The sequence below is a fragment of the Phoenix dactylifera genome, chromosome 16 (genome assembly GCF_009389715.1).
Source record: "Phoenix dactylifera cultivar Barhee BC4 chromosome 16, palm_55x_up_171113_PBpolish2nd_filt_p, whole genome shotgun sequence".
Taxonomy (NCBI): Eukaryota; Viridiplantae; Streptophyta; class Magnoliopsida; order Arecales; family Arecaceae; genus Phoenix; species Phoenix dactylifera.
In genome coordinates, this window is record NC_052407.1 from 10,571,419 (window position 1) to 10,592,339 (window position 20,921).

Genomic DNA, 20,921 nt, shown 5'->3' on the forward strand with positions numbered 1-20,921 from the left:
AGAATTAATGGATCAGATCGTAAATTACGAGATATGTATTCTATGGTGTTTTTTTTAAGATCTTTTTTCAAAAAAAATATAGATTTATTATAGGAAATTCTTCTTGTACCATCCTTTTACTCCTCCCATCCATAATCCCCCACCCTCTCTAACGTAATTCAGTGGAATGAAATAGGTTTAACATCAGTTTGGTGGGGTTTTTTTTTTGATGATGATAAAGGAGGCTAAGAAAAATACATGAAACCTGAGCTCCTTCCATGAATATAGTAATGTGGTGCTCAGAGTTCAGCTTACAGACCCTGTTTTCTCAGCTTACACGCTCTGTTACTGAAACAGAACAACCTGAAACGGGAGCAGAACAGGACGGCGTGACAGAAGAAAATGTGAGTGGAATTGAACAATATTCAAGTCTAATTATTGCAACGAAGTGCAAATAAGGTGTGTTTTTTTTTTCTATTTTTTTTTTAACCAAGACGGATGGATCATACCAGACGAGTATGGATTCACCTAATAAAATCAAAAAACAAAATACCTCAGAATGCTAAGAGCAACTCTCCATCTCCAGCCCATAGGGTACTACTCGAGTGATTGGATACATAAGCAGCTACCTAGTCTGCGGCTCCATTAGCTTCACGGAAGACATATTTGACCTGAAAAGCCCCTCCATCCCTCACCATTGCCCAGATATCTCGGAGCAAAGGGTGGATGCAACCGTTGCCCCCAAGACCCTCTCGAATCCAGCTGATGACCGTGGCCGAGTCCCCCTCTAAAATGATAGAACTGGTCCGGAAAACACACCGGGCGTGATGAAGGCCCGCCCAAGCAGCCCTCAGCTCTGCACCCGAAACCGATATGTTGAAGAGTTGACTATCCCCTGCAGCCACGACTCTGGCAGACGAGTCCCGAATAATAAAATCTGCACCGCCCCTCGTACCTCCGTCCAAAACAAACTCATCGAAGTTGACCTTGAGGAAACTCGAGAGTGGGAGCTCTCAGATGAAAAACACCGTACGAGATGCTGCCGAAATAGAATGGGAACCTCAGATGTTCCGAGTTGTTAAGGGCCCTTCGACAGGTATGATGTGACAGATTTCCGCCGCCTGCACACGGGCACTCTCCATTATAAGTCTCGGCGACATACTGAGTTCGCCAAAGGTTCGAGCATATCTAGCCAGCCAAATCTAGTAGGACGTGCAAATCACTCGAGCTGCCTCCTGGCGGAGCAGTGAGAACTCCGAACATCAACGCATGGCCTATAAAAACTGGTCCCTCCTGCCCCGAACCTCCAGCGGGATCCCTGCCAGTCACCAGGTTGCCCTGGCCCATGTGCACTGGAACAAAGCATGGTCCACCGTCTCGTCCACACCACAATCCTCACATGCCGAGGGAATCCTCAGTCCTTGTCCACTAAGTACCGGTCTCGTCGGAAGACGGCCTCAAACCACCTTTTAGAGAAACAGTGCAACCCTCGGATGGAGTCCCAAGCGCCAGACCCAAGCGCAGTCTAGCCCAGGCTCGTACTGCCATCGGAGAATGTGGAAGAGGTCACCCACCCTGATGCTGGTCCTGGTAGAGATGCTCCAAACCCGCACGTCTGGACCTGCACACCCAGATAACGGAAGGGATCGGACCCTCTCCGCTAGATGCCCCCCAAAAAGCTAGACCAGCCTAATCTCGTCCCATGCAGCCCCCAGGGAGAAGGAGATCACAGACACGCATGCCCTCCGCAACCTCAACACTAACCATAGTCATCCAATGCCGCAAGAGGAGGGCATCAACCCACGGGTCCTCAGCCACATCAATATTGCGCCCATCGTCTATCAGCCATCTAGTATGGACCAACGCAGTAGGCAGGTACCTCGCAATCTCTCACCACAGATAAAAACATCTCCGCCCTCGGGCCCGTGCCTCAGGGCCCACCTGCCCACAGCGGGCTACCATGGTCCGGCTCCAAAAGAAATCAGATTGCATGCCAGGCAATGAATACCTCCCGTCTCTCCAAGAGAGATGAACCCCAAGGCCGCCCTCACTAAATGGGAGGCAGATGCTCTTCCACGCCACCAAGTGCACCCCCGACCGCCTCCATGCAAGCTCTATAGGAAGATCCGCAGTAGCCGCTCAATCTTCAGTAGCACTGTCCTTCGCACCACAGTGTTTGCTATGAGATAGATGGGTATGGAGCCAAGTACAGATTTGATCAGCGTCAACCTACCCATCATAGATAGAGACGCTGCCCGCCATCCCTCCAGCCTACTCTGAACCCGTTGCACCAGCTCTGTGCACTCAGATACCCATAGTCTCCTACCTGAGATTGGGACACCCAGGTAGCTCCAGGTCCCGTCCTGCTTTGGCATCTCCAGAATCCTCCGGATCCCCCGTCGAACCTCGGCGACGTGCTAGGGCTGGAGGAGATGGTGGATTTCTAGATATTCATTCTCTGACCCGACGCAACGCAGTAATCAGCCAACATCCTCCTGAGGGCCCGTGCATTCGCTACCCATGCCCCATCAAGAGGAGACAGTCGTCGACAAAGAGTAAGTGAGATATCGGCGGGTTCCCTGGAGTTAAGACTTAAGCCTCCAGCTCTCCGACGGCACACACAGCCCGTAGTGCCCGACACAAGACATCAGAGCAAATGATGAACAAGTATAGGGATAAAGGACATCCCTGCCGAAGCTCCATGGTGGATTTGAAAAAGGGGGACGATGTGCCGTTGACCAGAATAGAAAACCTAGGTCCCCGAGCACACCACAACACCCAATCAATTCAGGTCTTGTGGAAACCAAGACTCTCCAAGGCACGCTTAAGGAAGCTCCATCTAATTCTGTCATAAGCTCGTTCTATGTCCAGCTTGACAGCTATCAGGCTCTTCCACTTTAGGGCATGCTGAAGATTCCACATCATCTTTTGGGCCAACATGATATTGTCAGAGATGCTCCTACCTCCCACAAAACCATCTTGCTTCTGGCAGATAATTTTATGGAGCAAAGGTTTTATCCACTTCACCAATATTTTTACCATAATTTTATATAAGATTGTGCACCGGTTGATACTCCCAAAATGCATAAGGTGGTGAAAGTATAATAATTAGATGCATATGCCAAAAGTAATATTGTACAATAAAAATTAACCAAGTGATGCGATAAAAAATAACATAATAAAAAAAGCTACTCTCTCTTTTATGGAGATCTACTCTGTTTGCAGTAGCTGACAGGTGCAGTAGATTTGCCTGGCCTTTTCTTATGATGGCTGGCTTTTTTTTTTATACCCGATGTTGGCTACCCACTGTTTTGTGCGTGCGTGCGTGTGTGTGTGTGTGTGTGTGTGAGCCTGTGTTCATCACAATCACACAAGGAGTCCATTTCCTGGCACTGGAGGGGTATGGCACCAAAAAGTAAGCTGGGGACTTTAAAAAAGGGAGCTTGAAGTCTGAAAGTCTCAAGCGAGACGCAAATCATATCAAAAGTTCATAAAAAAGGCTGAGAAGGTTAAAAAAGGGAAAAGCTAAAGGGTGTACTCCTTGTACCAGATTGAAAAAAATATATAGAAAAATTATTAGATGGATAGGATCGAGTGGACCCGTCCAATAGTCACTCGCCACATTACCGTACCTATTTAAGATCAAAGTAAGGGTATGGTAACATGGCGAGTGACTTTAGGCTGCTCTCCTGATCTGATCCATTTAATAATTTCTCTACGAAGAGTGGATTTTTATTATTTTTTTCTCATCCCCACATGCTTTGTTCGTATGTCCTGTGTTGATTTTTTTATGTGCATGCAATCATAGCCCCCCATCAATGGCATGAAAACTCCCCGTGCTCCATTTTTTGATTCCAGTTTGGAGGTTTGTAGTTTGGACAGCAACAATAATAATTAACATCAAATCAAGCGTCCAAGGAGGAGGAGATGGAAAGAATAGAGAGCCATGTACAATGAGTAGTGCAAGTGGAAAATGACTGATAACGGAAGTATGTTGGTGGTGGTGGGAGGAGAAGAGAGAAGAAGGGAGTATAGAAAAGGGAACTGGACTCTCATTGAGACTATGGTTTTGATTGAAGCAAAGAAGATTGGCAATGAAAGGAGGATGCAAAGGTCAAAAGAGACTGAAGAAAGGATGGGTGGAAGTAGCAGTAGCAGCAGACCATCGGAGACGAGGTGGAAATGGGTGGAAGACTATTGTTGGAGGCATGGTTGCTATAGGAGCCAAAACCAGTGCAATGACAGATGGGATAACCTCATGAGGGACTTCAAGAAGGTGAGAACATATGAGATGAGTTTCGGAGTGGAAGGGAGTGATAGGTTGTCTTATTGGAAGCTTGAGAGGCATCAAAGGAAGGAGAGGAACCTACCTTCCAATCTCTTGCCTGAGATATATGAGGCTTTGATTGACGTGGTGGAGAGAGGACGTACTGTTGAGGGAGCGAGTGGTAGTACTTCTAACGTAGCAGGATTAGTGGGAGAAGAAAGGCATATGGGAAGCATCTCAGCTTCAATGCCTCCAATGATGCAACATAACAGGCCAGGCTCTACACCACAAGCACCAAGTCCACCATTGCTGCCTCCTCATGCGCTCCCAGGAGCTCAAGCAGCAGGAATCATAGGTAAATCTCTCTCTCTCTCTCTCTCTCTCTCTCTAGTTATATAGTTATTTCATATTATGATTGATGCGGCCATTTCTTATAGTTGTTTATGTTAGTGTTGCTCGATGAATTCTTGCAGATTTGTTCTTCTAGACAAATTATTTGAATTCTCATTCTCTCGCATTTATTGCTTGAATATTTCTGAATACAACTTTTAGATTATTTTTGAATTTCTATATGAACTGCTCAGATTTTTCATTAATGATTTCTTCATGCATTGATGGCTCTCTCATTGTTTAATAAATGGAATTTCGTTTCTTTTCTGTCTTCCACCGTAAGGGTTTATTTCATTTTATTCTAATGAAGCTGACTGATCATAGAAATGACTATTTCTCTTTACTCGTTTTTACAAATATCCCATTTAGATTAGAGTTTAGTTTGGCTAGGCCAATCTTGAAGCTCTTGCTTTTATTCACTTACCTTTCTCCTTCCATTTATACTGTTTTTTGAGAAGTCTTTTCTGTTTCTTCTGTTATTCATTACTTTGTTTCCATTTGACTGAAACCTAAAATAGAGTTAAGAGGCCCTAAACTTAATCCTAAGGGTCTTGCTTTCGTTCACTTATTCTTCTTTACATCTGCTTTCTATAATCACTCATTTGTTTGATTCCATTCCTTTTGTTGGAGATGCGTCATAGCTCAGATTCTGATGATGATGAGCATTCAAACGCATCTGTAAGGAAGAGGAGAAGAGAAGGAAGCAGCAGCAAGAACAAGTCCCATAAGCTAAGTTCAGCAATCTCCAAATGTGCTTCTATTTTAGCAGAACCATTCCAAGCTAGTGAGGAGAAGGAGATGAGAAGGCATAAGGATCTCATGAGGATGAAGGAGAGAAAGACCAAGATGGAGCAGTCAAAGGCAGAGATCAGTGTCCAGTCCATGGATAGCCTGGCTACTGCCATCAACCAGCTAGCCTGCTCAATCCTTGGTTCAGTTGCTGACAAGGGTCCACCAGCTCCTAAGTAAATATATAAAAATGACCATAAATATGTAACCAAGACCTCTTTCATGGCATGTTGATGGACACCCATTTATGTTATCTTATTTCACCTTGGGTGAAACCTCTTTCTTTCTTCAGCCATTGCCACTTCCAATGATTAATCTTGCTGAGCTTACAGGAATCTCTGCTGCAACTTTCAGGGCATGATTGCCTTAGAAAAGCTTGACAAAGAAAGATTCCCTCTGCAGGTGGCACATGACAAGATAATGAAATTTTCTAGATTATGTTTCACTAGATTTAGATTTATGTCTTAAATTAAGCTGCTTGGTGGAACAGTGAAGTATCAACTTTTTTGCTTTTCTCCAATATATTTCTGAATGTGGAGAGACTTGTAAAGATGTCATTCATGCTTGTGTCAGAGATGCTTTTTGCTGTTGTGTGTACTAACAAGTACCTGAAAGGCACAGAGAGCATGGTCAAAGGAAAGCTTTGGGAGAATTACAGTCATGCCAATGAGAACAGCTCTCTGTGGCTTTACTGAGAATGGTGATTGCTGATGGACAGCTGTTGGATAAAGTTTCCTTTGAATGGTGATTTGTCCTTTTCAAACCGTATGGTGATGGCACCGTAATTTGCCTGCGGTCCTTCTGAAACCGCACACAGAATTCATTGTCCTCATGTCTATCTTTATATTATAGAAACTAGTAAATGTACACTTACTATTTACCAACTTACAGTTGCCATTGGCTAATCCATGTAATCTCACAAGACATACATCTCTCTCTCCTCCACCCAAGTGTTTCCTTCACATAGCTACAACTTTTTTTTTTTTTTTGGCTTAACGAGACAGATGAGTTTCCCATGATTCTATATCATGTGACGTAGAAAAGAATAAAAAAATATTTTTATAAAAAATAAAAAAATATATCAGTAGGCTGATACCATTTTAAAATTCTATCCTTAGACATTTAGATGAATAGATCTAAAAGTATAAGGACCAAAACAATTTTTAGCTTATATGATATAGGACTATTATTCCTCAACACATGCAGATAAGCATTTCTAAACTATAAAATTTCATCAATACAGTTTGAAGAATAACTAAATTCCTTCGGACCGATAAAATTTAATCCCTTGAATGTTATCATCTAATATCATCTGCTTGCTTAAAAGCTAGTTAAAAAATCCACTATTTCCCTCCAGCCATATGTTGGCATGGGCCAAAGATCCAAGATGCTTGAGAATCGGCTACCAAGATTAAGGTGAGCATGCGGAAGCAAAGGATTTTCCTATTCTAGGTTGTGGAAGCATTATGGGCTCGTTTGGATTGTGGAAAAAAAAGAGGAAAAATGTGGTCAACGAAAAAATAAAAAAAAATACCTCTTGTTTGGTTAGAATTTTCTAAAAAGAGAGATAGAAAAGTTATATTTCCGTAGGAATATGATTCCCACGTTTTATAAAAAAGTATTTCCCATTAGAAACATGAAAAAGTTATTTTTCCATAGCCGAAAATCGAAATATTTTTATTTTTTTTCAAAAAAGCTCTTCAGCATTAAAGAGGCATTAAAGGCCTAATTTTTATTAAGTGTATAATAAGAATTACACATAATTTTCTCAGGAAAGTGGATGATCAACCAAACATAATGTAACAACCCAGAATCTCATCCAAAATAGCTAGCCGGAAGTTATTATTTGGGTTCCTTGATCCTGTATAAGTACCCAAGATTTACCCAGCAAATAACCGATGTGGGACTAAACACACGCCCGCACGGGTCCTCACATACTCCCCCCGTTCAAGCCCTGACGTCCTCGTCAGGCTAAGGGTTCAAGTCTATTCAAATCTAATCACAAACACTACGATTGGCCCGTGGTCAACCCTAATGGATCCGTGCTGCAGTGTCTCCTAGTCCACATAGGTTATGGGCCGGATCCGCTCTGATACCATTTGTAACAACCCAGGATCTTATCCAAAATGGCTAGTCGAAAGTTATTATTTGGGTTCCTTGATTCTGTATAAGTATTCAAGATCTACTCAGCGAATAATCGATGTGGGACTAAACACACGCCTGCACGGGTCCTCACACATAAGCATTATGAAAATCTGTCATTTTTCCATGGTCAACCAAACATGCCAAAAGTACTTTCTCAAGCATCCTCTTTCCAGAAATCTACTTTTTAAGAATCATATTTTTATGAGAAAAAATATTTTCCGTGAACCAAACAAACCCTATGTGTTACAATTACCTATAAGTAAGAGATAATTCATGATGCATACTATTAAGTCAAGAACTAATAGGACCCAACAAGGCCTCTCGACCTAGAAGAGAATTAAGGTTTTATAATATTTTATATTATAAAATTTTAATCTAGATTTATATTTTAGATTTTATAATTTTTTAAATGTAAGAAGATAAATAGGAAATAAAACAAATGCTTTTAAACAAATCTTGCTGTGAATCAAAGATGGGATTACTACTTAGTGAATTGCACAAATTTCTCCAAACTATTTTTTTTTTCGGATAAACAATCAAAATTACTCCTTAGCGCGCAGGTCTCATTATAGGATATAAAAAGCTTTAGGCTATGTTTAGCCCAAAAAAAGAAATAAGTCAACAGTGTTCTATTGGTGAATTTATTTCATAACATGGCAAGAAATTGTAATGTAAATTTATTTATCTTTTCTTATGCATTAACCTATTTTTTTAATTCGTATGCTAGACTTTGGATGACTCACAAAATCAGAAATCATGCCCACTTGATCAGAAATTCATTAGGATTAATTATTGCAGCTTACCTTGAACACCTTAGAGTGCAATTGTTTAGCCTTATTGTGGAAGATGGGTTAAACATGGGAACAAAAATAAAGCAGCTCCATTGCAAAGAAGTTAATTAGAAAAAAGAGAGGAAAAAATAAAGTGTTTTTTTTCCTTTGCAGAACAATTCCACAAATAATTGTTTCCATGGTCATCCAAAATTCTGTTAGTCTTTCACTGAATGAGCCTTAACAATTTCTATAGCTATGGCTTTTAATATTATTATTATTATTATTAGCCAACAACCTTTAAAGTCTCTGTGGACAAACATCATATCTGTAGCATACCTTAGAAAAAGTTACAGGCTTTTATTAGTGCTTTAATAACTCTCCTATTACAATTAGTTGCTTGGCCCTTTCTTTCTTTTTTTTATACATCGGCGGCTCATACCTGACGAGTGTGATGCTTAGCACTTTGCTGGGTATGATTGAAGAACAGGGTTGCATACGAGCACCCGACACTCTTTATAATAAATTTTGTAAGGAGCTTCCTGTGAGACCAAACCGACCTCATTCAATCAGACCGAGCCAACCAACTTGACCTATTGAAATTGCATGCTCTATGATGCAGATTTTGCTCTAAAATTGTATGGGTTATGATATAAGTTATACTTTAATGAGATAAGCATAATACGTGTAATTGATTAGATAGTTGTATTCGGCTAATCTAGTGACTAGAAAAAAAAGGAATTATTGGACTAGCCAAGTTAATGCATGCAGCCCGATCTTGCTAAGTTGATAATATTAGGTTGTTTATTTGAAATCATAGTTCAAAGAAATTATTATCGTGATGGTATTTGAATTGGGTCTGATGAATAGTTGTTGCAAAAATTTAAATATTGATTAGTTTGAAATGTGCATATCTTGGTACTTGTGCTCTTCTTTAATGTTAGTCTAAATAGTTGGATTTATTATTATCTGCCAACGTAAAAGGGGAGGAGAAAGAGAGAGAGTTGTAGAGAGAGAAGAACGAGATATGTAGGGAGGAAAGGATGTATTTTTTCTATGTATGTACAAACAGTGCCATAGTCCACCCTTTATAGTTGAACGTGGTTATGTACAGCTCATATACAACTCATGTGTATAGCTCACAAGAGAGTTCAATCTCTGTTTTATGATTGAGCCCTCCTTGTTATTCATCTCCTTTCCTATATTGAGGTTTAGTTTTTTTTTCCTCTCTTTTTTCAGCAAAGCCTTTATTCCCGACATCCCTAGCGACCTAGCACTAGAGCCAAATCATTAGACATGTGAGCCATCCAATGCTGATACCCCAACTCTTTCCTCTCCTTCTCTTCGCCACACCACCTGGTCATACTCGCTCCGCATGGTTACCGAGCCTCAAATTTTTCCTTATGGCCGCATAGTTAGACTCTCTTGAGATCCCTTTCCTCTTTGATATATCATCTCTCTCTTTTTTTATTCTATGTATCTCTCTCTTTCCTTCTCTCTCTTCATCTATCCAAGGAGCCTCTCTTTCTCTTACCTTCCCTCTCACACCACCTGTTCCAATTGATTCCCCATGATGGCCCTTTTATTGGCCGATCTTCATCGGGCCTCGATAGATTTTGCCATAAATGGCTCATTCTGTATTCTCCTTGCTCAGATCGGACCCTTACCCCTCAATCTAGCCAGTTTGTACTCAGATCAAAAAAAAATTTAGATCACCAGGCACTGCCACTTGACCAACCTTGTTCCATTTTCTTTCTCTCAGATTTTATTTTCTCACTGATGCCCTTCATTCTCTCTGATTTTTCTCATTAATATACTGGCCTTGACTTGTATAAGATGCAATCGTCCGAACAAGAAGTGGTCTAGCGTAGGGTTCTATCCTCAAACCCTTGAATTGTGAAAAACCCTAATCTCCTCATTTAATTAATTTTAGGAATATTAATTTGGACCAGGTTAAGAATAGTCTATGGATTAGGGTTAGTTTTGTTGCATTCGATGAGGGGGACTAATTTCTCTAATTATTTTTAAGTAATCTGATTTGTTAGTTTCCACTTGAATTGGTTGCCACCTTGTTAGACTTTATTATGGATATAGATAAAAATCCCCTTGCATATTCATGGATAAAGTGGTAAAAATTTGGAAATGCTTGGATGCATCATGCATAGATTATCTTTGAAATTGCATGTACTAAGATGAGGATTTTGCTCTGATTTTGTATAGGTTATGATATAACTTATACTTCAACATAACAAGCATAATGTATAGTTGATTAAATAAATCAAATCTGGCATAATTTAGTGGTTAAAAAAAAAGTAATTAGTCTAGCTATGTTAATGTGAATAGCCTCGTCATATATAGCATCAGTCACAAGCTGTAATATATATAGCATCAGTCATATATAGCATCAGTCACAAGCTGTAATATAATATTACGAATAGTCTCGCCATGGGTAGAAATATGGTGTTATGGATATCCTTGCTATGGTATAAATATGATACTATTGATTGCCGATCAAAGGCTAGCACTTAGCTATGGTTAATTTAAAGCCGAAAAGATAATTAAAAGTTCTTATTATGCAAACTTAGGGATGTGCTGACCCTGGCCTTGCTAATCTGATAATAATAAACTGTTTATTTGAAATTGTAGTTGAAAGGAATTTTTATCACGATGGTGTTTGATTGATGTATCACAAAGTCCAATGAGCAGTAGATGCAAAATTCAGAAGTATTTGATTACGATACTTCCAGAATGATAAGGGAGCCTTTTATGTTTCTTATAATTAGTTCCATACGATATGTCACAAATCGTTTTCCCGGAACGTATCGGTAACGGCCACCGTCGCGTTTATCCAAGCCGTCCATGGGCGGAGGCGGCGGCCTCGCGGCGGCGAGGCGTCATTTCCTTCATGTTTCCGCCCCCCGAAAGAAGACCGGGAAAAAAAAAAAAAAAGAAGACCTGGAAAAACAGAAAAGGTCGTAACCCACCGCGTACTTTGACCGCCACGTGTCACCGTGAGAAGTCTCCATTGTTCCAACGGCCAGAATTAACGGATTGCTCCTGGTCCTTTGAGTGGATGGTTGATGATGGGAATTAATGTTTTTGTCTTTATTTTGGGCATCTTTAAGAAAAGAGTTCCGAGGGAGTAGCGGAACATAATTCCATTAATATAAAACCCTCTTAAGACTTTCCTTTTGGGGCTCTTCAAGTCTTCCCCCCTTCTAAATATCAGTTCCGTTTAATTTCTTCTCTCTGGGTTGGAAGCTTGGAATCAATGGCGACTGCTGGAAATCAGATTAAAAACGCCAAATTGGTAAATTTTTCTTAAATTCTAAGGCTCAGATTGATATCTTAATTTGATGTTCTGGTTTTGCATCGAATTTATCGTTCCTTCCATCTCTAGCTTGTTTCTCTTTGATTAAAATATTTCCTTTTTAGGTTTCTTTTTGAGCGATTTTGCAATTGTTTATTTTTTTCGAATTAGATTTCATGTTCTCCAGCAAATTAATTCAAATGAGCTCTTCATGTTCTTCTGCAAATTAATTAAACCGAGATCGCTCCTTGGAAGCCTAATCCATCTGTTTAGGTTTGAATTCTTTCGTATTCTTATTGATTTTGTTTGTTTTTAAATTTCTGCAAATGGATTTTTTGTCCGGTATTTTAGTTTATGAATTGCAATTGTTGGGTATGGCCAATCGATATGTGGATTTAGGTCTTGAATTGTATTTCCTTCTTGCAATTTTTGTATTTTTTGTTGGGTTTTAAGATTCTATGTCATGTGGTTAGTTTTTAGTTGAAATTTATAATTGGATATTGGTTTTGTTGGTCCTGTAAGATTGATATTTATTCTGCTACAGTTGCTATTTATTATCTTCTCCATGTATCATTTTGTTTACCTGGGATTTCTACATGTATATTGATGCAAAAAAAAAATTTGTTTTCTTTCCTTCTGGAATCAACTTTTGCCTGTTCTGGTGCCCTTTTTTTTTATAACTTGTTGATTTTCCAGAATTGGATTTGTGATAATAATGATATTGATATGGTAAATCAGGTGCTTCTTGGAGATGCGGGAACTGGGAAGTCTAGTTTAGTTTTGCGTTTCGTGAAAGAGCAGTTTGTTGAATTCCAGGTTGGTTATATGTTGAAGTTGGAATCTTTGACAGGAATTTTAGTATTTTGGTATGGTAATTTTGGTCCTTATATTGGCGTTTTGATTCTGTAGGAATCAACAATAGGTGCAGCCTTCTTTTCAAAGACATTGGCAGTGAATGATGAAACAGTCAAGTTTGAGATTTGGGATACTGCAGGGCAGGAGAGGTATCATAGTTTGGCTCCTATGTATTACAGAGGAGCTGCAGCTGCTGTAATTGTATACGATATAACGAATTCGGTTAGTAAAATTTGATAAGATTCAAGCAGAGTTTTTTTTTATGATAAAACTTATCTGTTTTATCTTCTTTATAATAATTGTCATGAGCGGTGCTTTTTTCCTTGTAAACCTTGGATTAATTTTCATTGGTTTTTTTTTTTATCATAAAAAAATATGTGAAAACAAAACCTAAACAAAGGGATTTACAAGCAAAATGCCCATTCAAAAATTAATATATGCGAATGTATTTAAACAACCTGGATAAAGAAGGTTTACATAATTCCTTGGAATAATTCCTTAAAATTACTTGGAGTTTTTAAGTGATATTTCACTTGAGCTAAAAACACTTGATGACTTTGTGTTTGGGTTGTCAACCTCCTAAGATTCACAAATATACAGTCAGCTCTCCATTCCTTGAATATTCCATATTAAGGTGGCAAAAGAGTGGTGCAAGGTAACAAGAAAAGAAATACATGCCACAAGATACTTATGAATCTAATATTAAAACATGGATTGATTCATCATCAGAAAAAACTATACAGAAAACAGTTCACGGATACCTCAAAGTCAACTATTTAGGGCAAGGTATTTTTTCTGAATGAGGATCAGACCAATTGGAACTCAACATGGATGAAAATTCTGTTTCTGATGTTAGTTTATGTGCAAAGTCTTAGGACATGAAATGTGCAAATGCTCCTAAGATTTTCCTGGTTTTGTGCTTATTTTTTAAGTAGATACACTACGAGATCTGTACACATGGACACGTGACATGGGGCTTAAGCAAGGCAAGAATATGAAAATAATTAATGGAGATCATGCTTAAAATAGGAAATGTGCACATGTTTTTGAGCCCCTTGTTTTAAAGTGATGACATTGCAAGAAAATAGACCATGAAATCTATGCACATGGATATATGACATGAGGATTAAGAAAGGCAAGAACTGAGGAAATAAGTAATGGGATCCAATATTCATTTCAAGGAGGAATTAACCCTGACTTAAGATAATAACGGTGAAATGAGATATTTGCTTGGAAGTGGTTCTGTCCTCTATGGTGGATGAACTTATTGATCTCCCATCCTTGCATTATGAGTTCGCATGTATTAAATGGTGGAAATTTTTTGGTGTACAGCATAACATTGAAGTAGTTTCTAAAATCTCTTCAGTAATTTAGAATTGTAATGGCTTTTTATATTTAAGCAGACTTTAAAACAATCAAGCAATTAAAAATAATTATTTGTAATTTAAGTCTTAGTCCAAGTATATAGTACAATAAATAACAATGTCAATATATTAAACATAGTGATGATTAATCAAAATCTCATTATGAGTTGTTAATTATTAGCCTTTCTAGGAGTAAAAGGAGAGGAGACAGATATAGGAACATAAGTCGTTGACATTAAACTGATAAAAAATACATAAAAACAGAACATATAATGATTCTTTCAAACAACTAATGGGAGGAAGGGGGCCTTGCCTTGCTGACGAGTCTCATCAAATGGGTTGCCTACTCTGACTGTTATTAAGTCTAGAGACCCACTGTTTTCTCTTCTTAGCATATTTAGATATACAACAACTTTAAAGTCTTGAAAAGTCTTAAAGGAAGAACATTAAATAAAAAGACAATATAACTTTTACATCATGTTAGCTATAATATTTGATATTCTTTTTAGCAATTGGATTGACTAAGTTTCAGTTTGTTAGAGCCTGATTTAAATGCTAAAATGGATTAAACTGCCCCTTAAATGTTTAAATAGACACTTAAATGGCTGGGCAGACAAATTCCTCCTTTGTGAGATTTTCTCTTCAAAAATTGAACATGTGTAGTGGAACTCACATTTTGTGGGTTGTCATATGCTTTTTGAGATTAATCTTTTGTCTGTGGGGAAGACTTGAGGAAGAAGAGTATTTTGTCATCTTTTGCTTATGTTGGGGTAGTATGCATGCAGACTCTTTTTTTAAAATCTAATAGCACAAATGTGTGAACGCTTTATCTGTGCTTATATTGCATATTTCTTAGAATAATGCTTATAATACATTTGAAACCATTATGGGTATTGTTTTAAGTTGCTCACTGTAGATAAAATAACAGATCCAAATGCGCAGGGGCTATGTATTAGTTCACTATTTTTAGATTCCCCTGCATCAATGCAGTGTTAAGATTATTGTACTCTTTGCTGGAGGAATGTCTTTCTGAAGGAATTTTCTTGTTAGTAGCCATGAGACAATGCAAATATTGTTAGTGCCACTTAATTGGCTATAAGATTAAGATATAGATTGCAAAACTTGGTCAAGTGGTCATGTTTTTGGCACTGTAGAACTGAATAGAGGCGGACTAGGCGGCTTTGAAGGTAGTTTTACAACAATGTGCCTATCAAGATCAGTACTGTTTCCCATGAAGTTTCAATTTATGAACCATTTACTTTCATATATTTTTCTAGGACAATCTATGGACCCACCGTATGATCAAGGATTGTTAAATCAAAAGTTATTTTGGGTGCTCTTTTACAGATTTCCACTCTTTTTTGTTGCAGGCCACATTCATGCGAGCAAAGAAATGGGTTCAAGAACTTCAAGCACAGGGTAGGACCTGAATTTTTTTATTGACATAACTAATTCTTCTTGAATTCTGACAATATTGTCTGCCATAGCAATGAGATTTGTTTAGTATCCTCTAGTGCTGTTCATTTGTATCTAGGAGTAGCTGCTCTATAAGGATCCTGAAATGAACCCAACCTTTTCTGTCTCTACATATGTCCCATTTTCTGTTAGAATGTGCATATTTTTTTTTCCTGGAGGGGTGAGCTTTGCTGGGTTGGATATTGATTTTGTTCCTTGAAGTATCTTTCCGATGCTCTCCTTGAAACAGCAAACTGTCTTCCTTGTGTTCCTGTTCAAAACAGAGGAGTGCTTGTTAGGTTGCTGAAAAACTAAAGAAGTAACTATTTCTAATGTGACTATTACTGTGATATCTGGGACCTTTAGAAAGAAGTGTGTGTACAATGAGACTGACTTTGTTTGATTTTTGCTTCTGAAGATGCACGTCGTATGTTGACTCCAAAATTGTTGATGACTAGTTGCATTGTTTCAGGAAATCCAAGCACAATAATGGCTCTTGCTGGAAACAAAGCTGATTTATTAGAAGCTAGACAGGTGTCTGCAGAGGCAAGTACTTTCTTCCAAATTTGGAATATTCACTACCACATCTTTGCTTAGACAAATCATTGACACATGTCATGTGCTTTTGTTATTATATGAGAAGTTTATTTCATACACTTCACTGAATCTGTTGATGACTACGAATGAAGAATTTATAATTGGACAAGCCAATTTATTGGGTTCTTCTCAAGTGACAATAATAGCATGTATAAGTTAGGTAGACCTAATGGATTTCAAGAGGATTTATAAGCACTCTGTGCTGTGATATTAGGGGGTGCTAGCAATCCTAGTTCTGCTGAGTTTGTCTGGATGGGTTTGGTCCTATCTTGGGTATTTCTTGCCTTAGTATGGACATATGGGAAGAAGATTGCCTCTTCTGGTATTCTCTCTCCTCAGTTCGGTTTGTCTCATTTGTTATTTCTCTGCTCAACATGTGCTAGCTGTTGGATTACCTTGTTTTTATCTCTCCTTTTCTTCCCCACCCCGCACGCGCATTATCCATATATATCTTGTTGTACTGCTTGAAACTGGGCCTTGGGGGAATTCCTTGATTCCCTGTTCACCGACTTGCTTTAGAAGGTCTAGAAAAACAGGAATGAATTTATCCTAGGATGGTGATGCTGATGCCCGCTGCAAGTCACTTTTCAGATCTCCAGCAGCTTGGCTATCAAATACTACAGAAATTTGAAGACTGGTATCATTATTTCTCATAGCAACCTGTTTAAGGCCTTGTTGGAGGGGGATTAGAGGCTTTGTGGCCCATGATCCTCTACCTCATTTAATGGGTTCTCCCAAGGATCCTTGTGTCTAGTCAAACTTTGATGCTACAAATACCCTGGTATCTCACGTGGGAATGCTGACTTCGTTGTCTGTGAAGCTAGAGGGTGAATTTTCAAGACTGATAATGTTATGTTACTTCTCTATAATGTTTGCAATCAATCTGAAATCCTTGTGTCGTGGGAAGGAATTTGAGTTGTATCCTTGCATCTTTAGCTTCTACACTCTAAAGTTATCATCAATTGGTTGTAGCAATTCTGGAGGACAACAGCAGGCCTTACCCTATCATAAATGATGCTTGTATTGTCCTTCATAGCTTGTCTGACATGCTAGCTTCTGATGGATATAGGGAAGCCAATTGGGTTATGGATTGGCCCTCCAAATAAGCATTTCCTGGAACTCCTTACGGAACCCAGGTTACCTGTCAACCCTTAACAATCTGGTTTTAGTCGACTGCAGCTCAATTCTGTTTTCGCAAGCTGTTAAATTTACTATCTAGGCTCAAAAACAAAAACAAAAAGAAATAAATTGTAACTTACCCAACTTATCTTGCTTAATTTTAGAACCCCTTTTAGTCGCTTCTTTTGCAACTTGTCCCAAATATTGGTCGGTTTTGAGCCACTTGATTCACATGACGTGTTATCTACATACCATCATTTGTTGTATACAGAGTTGTGCAATTTACATCTGTTTCCTCTGTTGGAATGGAAACAGAAGTTCCTTATGATAGTTTCCTTGATAACATGGGAGTCATTATGCAAACATCTCATGGTTGGATTCCAAAAGCAACCATATCAGAACATATTTTTAAAGAAAGGAAAAATATAGTAGGAGCATGGTACACCATAATATATCGAACCAGACAGTATGGAGTGTACCATACCGTATCGGTTTAGTACTAGTATACGGTACGGAGAGTATACTGACACTCAATATGCCGAACCAGCCCCATACCAAACGTACCGACATAGTGACGATGGCACCGGTATAGTGTCTGACACCAAGTCGGCATACCTTGGGTAGGAGTATCGCCAATATTTGGATTTTATTATTAGATACTGAGCAAAAACATGCCATATAGGTGTTGTCTACAACAAAGAGGTGGCGAGAGAAACAAATGAAGGAAATCGTGTATGGAGAAACTTTTGGAATTTAAAGTAATATCACCTAGTAGATATTTTAACAAACAGCATCTTTCAAGCAATATACCAAAATTTAAAAAATGTTTTCCGAATGAACTGTTCCTTTCATTTTTGTGTGATTAACCTTATTGATTACAATTAATATCGATCTTATAATGTTAATTTCATAACCTATAAATCTTAAATTTGGTGTGGACTGTGATCATGACCATCTATTGACTGCTTTACCATGTCCTACTTCTCTACTGTCAATTGAGGTTGGACTCATCCATTAATTGATGTGACTACAAAGGTAATAGGGCCAGTACTGTTTCTCTTTAGCTTGTCCAAGTGCCACTTTTGAGTCTCTAATATCCTGTCTAGTATCCCCACATCAATATTGTTACTTCCAAAGACTAGATGCTGAACTTTGTGTGTAAACTCTGCTACTTTTGCAGCCTTAGGCTAAGGCTCTGACACATATGATGCAAGATTGGTATTTACCAAGTCTTCTTGTAACTCAACTTAAAAGCCCATGTTCTATTGTTATCATGATCAGTTCTTGTAAGGTTATGCAAGTCAAAAATATGTTGGCTCTTAATCACATTTCCAAATTATCTGATTGCCATATGATAGGGGCAATCTTTTTCATTTTCAGGGCTTCAGTCTCTTGTATGGTTTCAAAAATCACCGAAATAGGATGGTACTACTGCTACCATACCATTCCGGCACGAAACCGGCACTAGTACAGATGTCGGGATGCTGAAACAGATGCACTGGTATATTCTTTACTAGTCTTTACCGATCTGTACTAGCGAGCACTATACCGGCCATACCAATTGGTGGTACTGATGGTTTTTCAGTTTTTTAGAATCTGTCAGTTTCAATACATACCATCAATGTTGGTACCATGCTGATAGTGTAGCATTCCGATGGAAAAATGGTGTGGCGTTGAATACCAGTATTTAAAACCATGGTCTCTTCCCTTGGCTGGAAGTAGTTTACCCTCATATAAGGTTTAGTGTCATTCATGTGGTCATGCTTCTGTCATATGAAACCTTACCATCTCAACATTTTTGTAATTATCTTTGCTTCCCTCATCGGAATACAATGATCAGTTTTGCCGTGGGCACGATGACCCTATGGTTGCTGAGTTGACACCTACCCAGCCTGCTGAACATCAACTCTTTCGAGCCACAGTATGGTGGCCAAACTTAGATGTAAAATGAGTGCAGCATCAATAAATGATAACTCCTGCTGATTACTATAGTTCTGTGAATTCTATTCAATGTTTTAATTTTGGTGGTCTAGGATGCAGGACAGTTGAGGGCATACTGCCATATTGAGATGTAAGATGAGTGAAGCAATAATATAATAGTATATGTTCTTCAATCTATGAAAGGGACTTTATGCATATAACCCCAACAAAAATTTAGATGGTTTATTGTGCAGGACCTCAGGGATGATGAAAGTAAACTCTGCAATGCAAATAATTATAGTTCATCCAACTCTAGTTGCATTGCCTTCATTGGCTGGCCATATAATACTGGATTATAAAGGATCTAATGGAGAGACTGGCACCAAGGCCCTCCTCTTTTTTGAACAACCTGGTGTCTGCCTGAACTTTGAGTGTCATAACTGAGCTGTGATTCAGAAGGATCCACTTCTCTTGTGTCATCCAAAAATATGCCACATCATCACCCAAGCCATTTAGTCTCTTTTGGCCTTCCAATGATAACTATGAGATTGTGTATTTTAGCCAAGCAAATGGATTCACAGATCTAAACATGCTTTCAAAATAGAAAATAGACTTCATCTCATTATTAACTTGAACTCTTGCTTTATGTCTATTTTTAGAACATGATTTAGCATGATTGTAACTTTGCTGTTTTCCTTGTTATTTTAGGAAGCCCAAACATATGCTCAGGAGAATGGCCTTTTCTTCATGGAAACTTCTGCTAAAACAGCAATCAATGTCAATGACATATTCTACGAAATTGGTAAGTCTTTTTCCCCCTTTTCTTTTCAGTCGTGATTGAACATAAAAAGTTTCTAACTATTAGCATGTTATTCTGTGTGTGCACATGTATGCATGCACATACAGGCATGCTGTAGACATTGGTTAGTCAAGATTCATGGTAGCTCCTACAACATCAAGGACTTTGTGTGACTTTCTTGCTGTTAGGTAGTTGCCTGTGATGGTATGGGCTGTTAACTAAGCCATTTTAATTATCCAATATCTGTGGCATGATCTTTCAACTATCTGTTCCACGGTCATAAATAGGATTCATTTTCTGAAGTGGTTTGTTTGTCCATCATGAGCTATTTCTCTTGTTAAAAACTTATAGTACTGTACCCTAAAGGAACGATCTATGAAGCATATACAAAGGTAGGATGTGACTGTTGATAGACAGTTATTTCTTCAGCACTGATTGCCACTAACCTCCGTTCTTGATTATCCAATTAATAATCTGGCTCTGACATATTGCTGGACCTTAATAATTTTCTTTGTTTTCAAACCAAGAAGATAAATATCTGGGCTAAAGCTGTTTATGGTTTTCATTTCAGCAAAGAGATTGCTCCAGTCTCAACCAGTGCAGAACCCTCAAGCAGTGATTCTCACAGATAGATCGGCTGAGAGATTTGTCAATAAAACTTCTTGCTGCTCTTAGTGCTCATCACGAACTCACCAGTCAATTTGTGTGTTGGCACATTTACCAAACAAAATTTGTGTTCTATGAACAGTCACCAGCTCCACGATAACTATTTTCTGCTCCTGCTTCTGATGTCCCATTTTTTCACTGTGAATATTAGAATGTTCTGAAATGAAGGATTTGCTATTTTCTTCTTATTCTTTAAGAACTGCAGTCCAGTCAGAGATTCCAATTGGCCTATTAAGAAACTTTCAAGAATTTCTTCTGTGGGGGGAGTTTATATATCAGTCTCCGGCGAAAGTGTTTGAATGTTTAGGCCTCCAAAACGTTTGAAGTTGTTTAAAGATACTTGAGCTATGGAACCCTCTGAAATCTGAATAATATGGTGCAAAGTATTAAGAGTCACCATACACAGGTGCGACTATTTGAGCAAACCATGCAACATGGTGAACACTCTTTTCTATGGGCTTTGTTATTTCATCTCCAGTTCTCTCACAATTGCCCT

General features: G+C 38.6%; 2 protein-coding genes across 3 annotated transcripts; both read left to right on the forward strand.

The window, feature by feature from the left end:
• The first annotated feature begins 3,713 nt into the window (after positions 1-3,713).
• On the forward strand, positions 3,714-5,879 carry LOC103719291 (trihelix transcription factor ASR3-like). Its single transcript, XM_039114640.1, has 2 exons — positions 3,714-4,601; positions 5,283-5,879. Exons 1-2 carry the CDS (start codon positions 3,953-3,955, stop codon positions 5,603-5,605), a joined length of 972 nt encoding a protein of 323 aa, XP_038970568.1. The 5' UTR covers positions 3,714-3,952; the 3' UTR covers positions 5,606-5,879.
• Positions 5,880-11,519: 5,640 nt separating this feature from the next.
• LOC103719292 (ras-related protein Rab5A-like) lies at positions 11,520-20,621 on the forward strand. Of its 2 annotated transcripts, XR_003387931.2 has the most exons (8): positions 11,520-11,650; positions 12,389-12,466; positions 12,560-12,727; positions 15,240-15,288; positions 15,797-15,870; positions 19,669-19,762; positions 19,867-19,963; positions 20,331-20,621. XR_003387931.2 is itself a non-coding variant. In XM_008808470.4 (7 exons), the coding sequence occupies exons 1-7, from the start codon at positions 11,612-11,614 to the stop codon at positions 20,432-20,434; spliced, it is 606 nt and encodes a 201-aa protein (XP_008806692.2). In that variant the 5' UTR covers positions 11,520-11,611; the 3' UTR covers positions 20,435-20,621. The 2 variants fall into 2 exon arrangements, 1 of the variants encoding a protein (XP_008806692.2); XM_008808470.4 differs by lacking the exon at positions 19,867-19,963.
• Positions 20,622-20,921: the final 300 nt, after the last annotated feature.

Bases quoted from the DNA above. Each gene is read 5' to 3' on its own strand.
- LOC103719292 (XM_008808470.4), top strand. From the start codon at position 11,612: ATGGCGACTGCTGGAAATCAGATTAAAAACGCCAAATTG. The intron at 12,467-12,559 runs GTTGGTTATATG...TTGATTCTGTAG, and splicing joins AGCAGTTTGTTGAATTCCAG to GAATCAACAATAGGTGCAGC. The intron at 19,763-20,330 runs GTAAGTCTTTTT...TTTTCATTTCAG, and splicing joins TGACATATTCTACGAAATTG to CAAAGAGATTGCTCCAGTCT.
- LOC103719291 (XM_039114640.1), top strand. From the start codon at position 3,953: ATGACTGATAACGGAAGTATGTTGGTGGTGGTGGGAGGAGAAGAGAGA. The intron at 4,602-5,282 runs GTAAATCTCTCT...GTCATAGCTCAG, and splicing joins TCAAGCAGCAGGAATCATAG to ATTCTGATGATGATGAGCAT.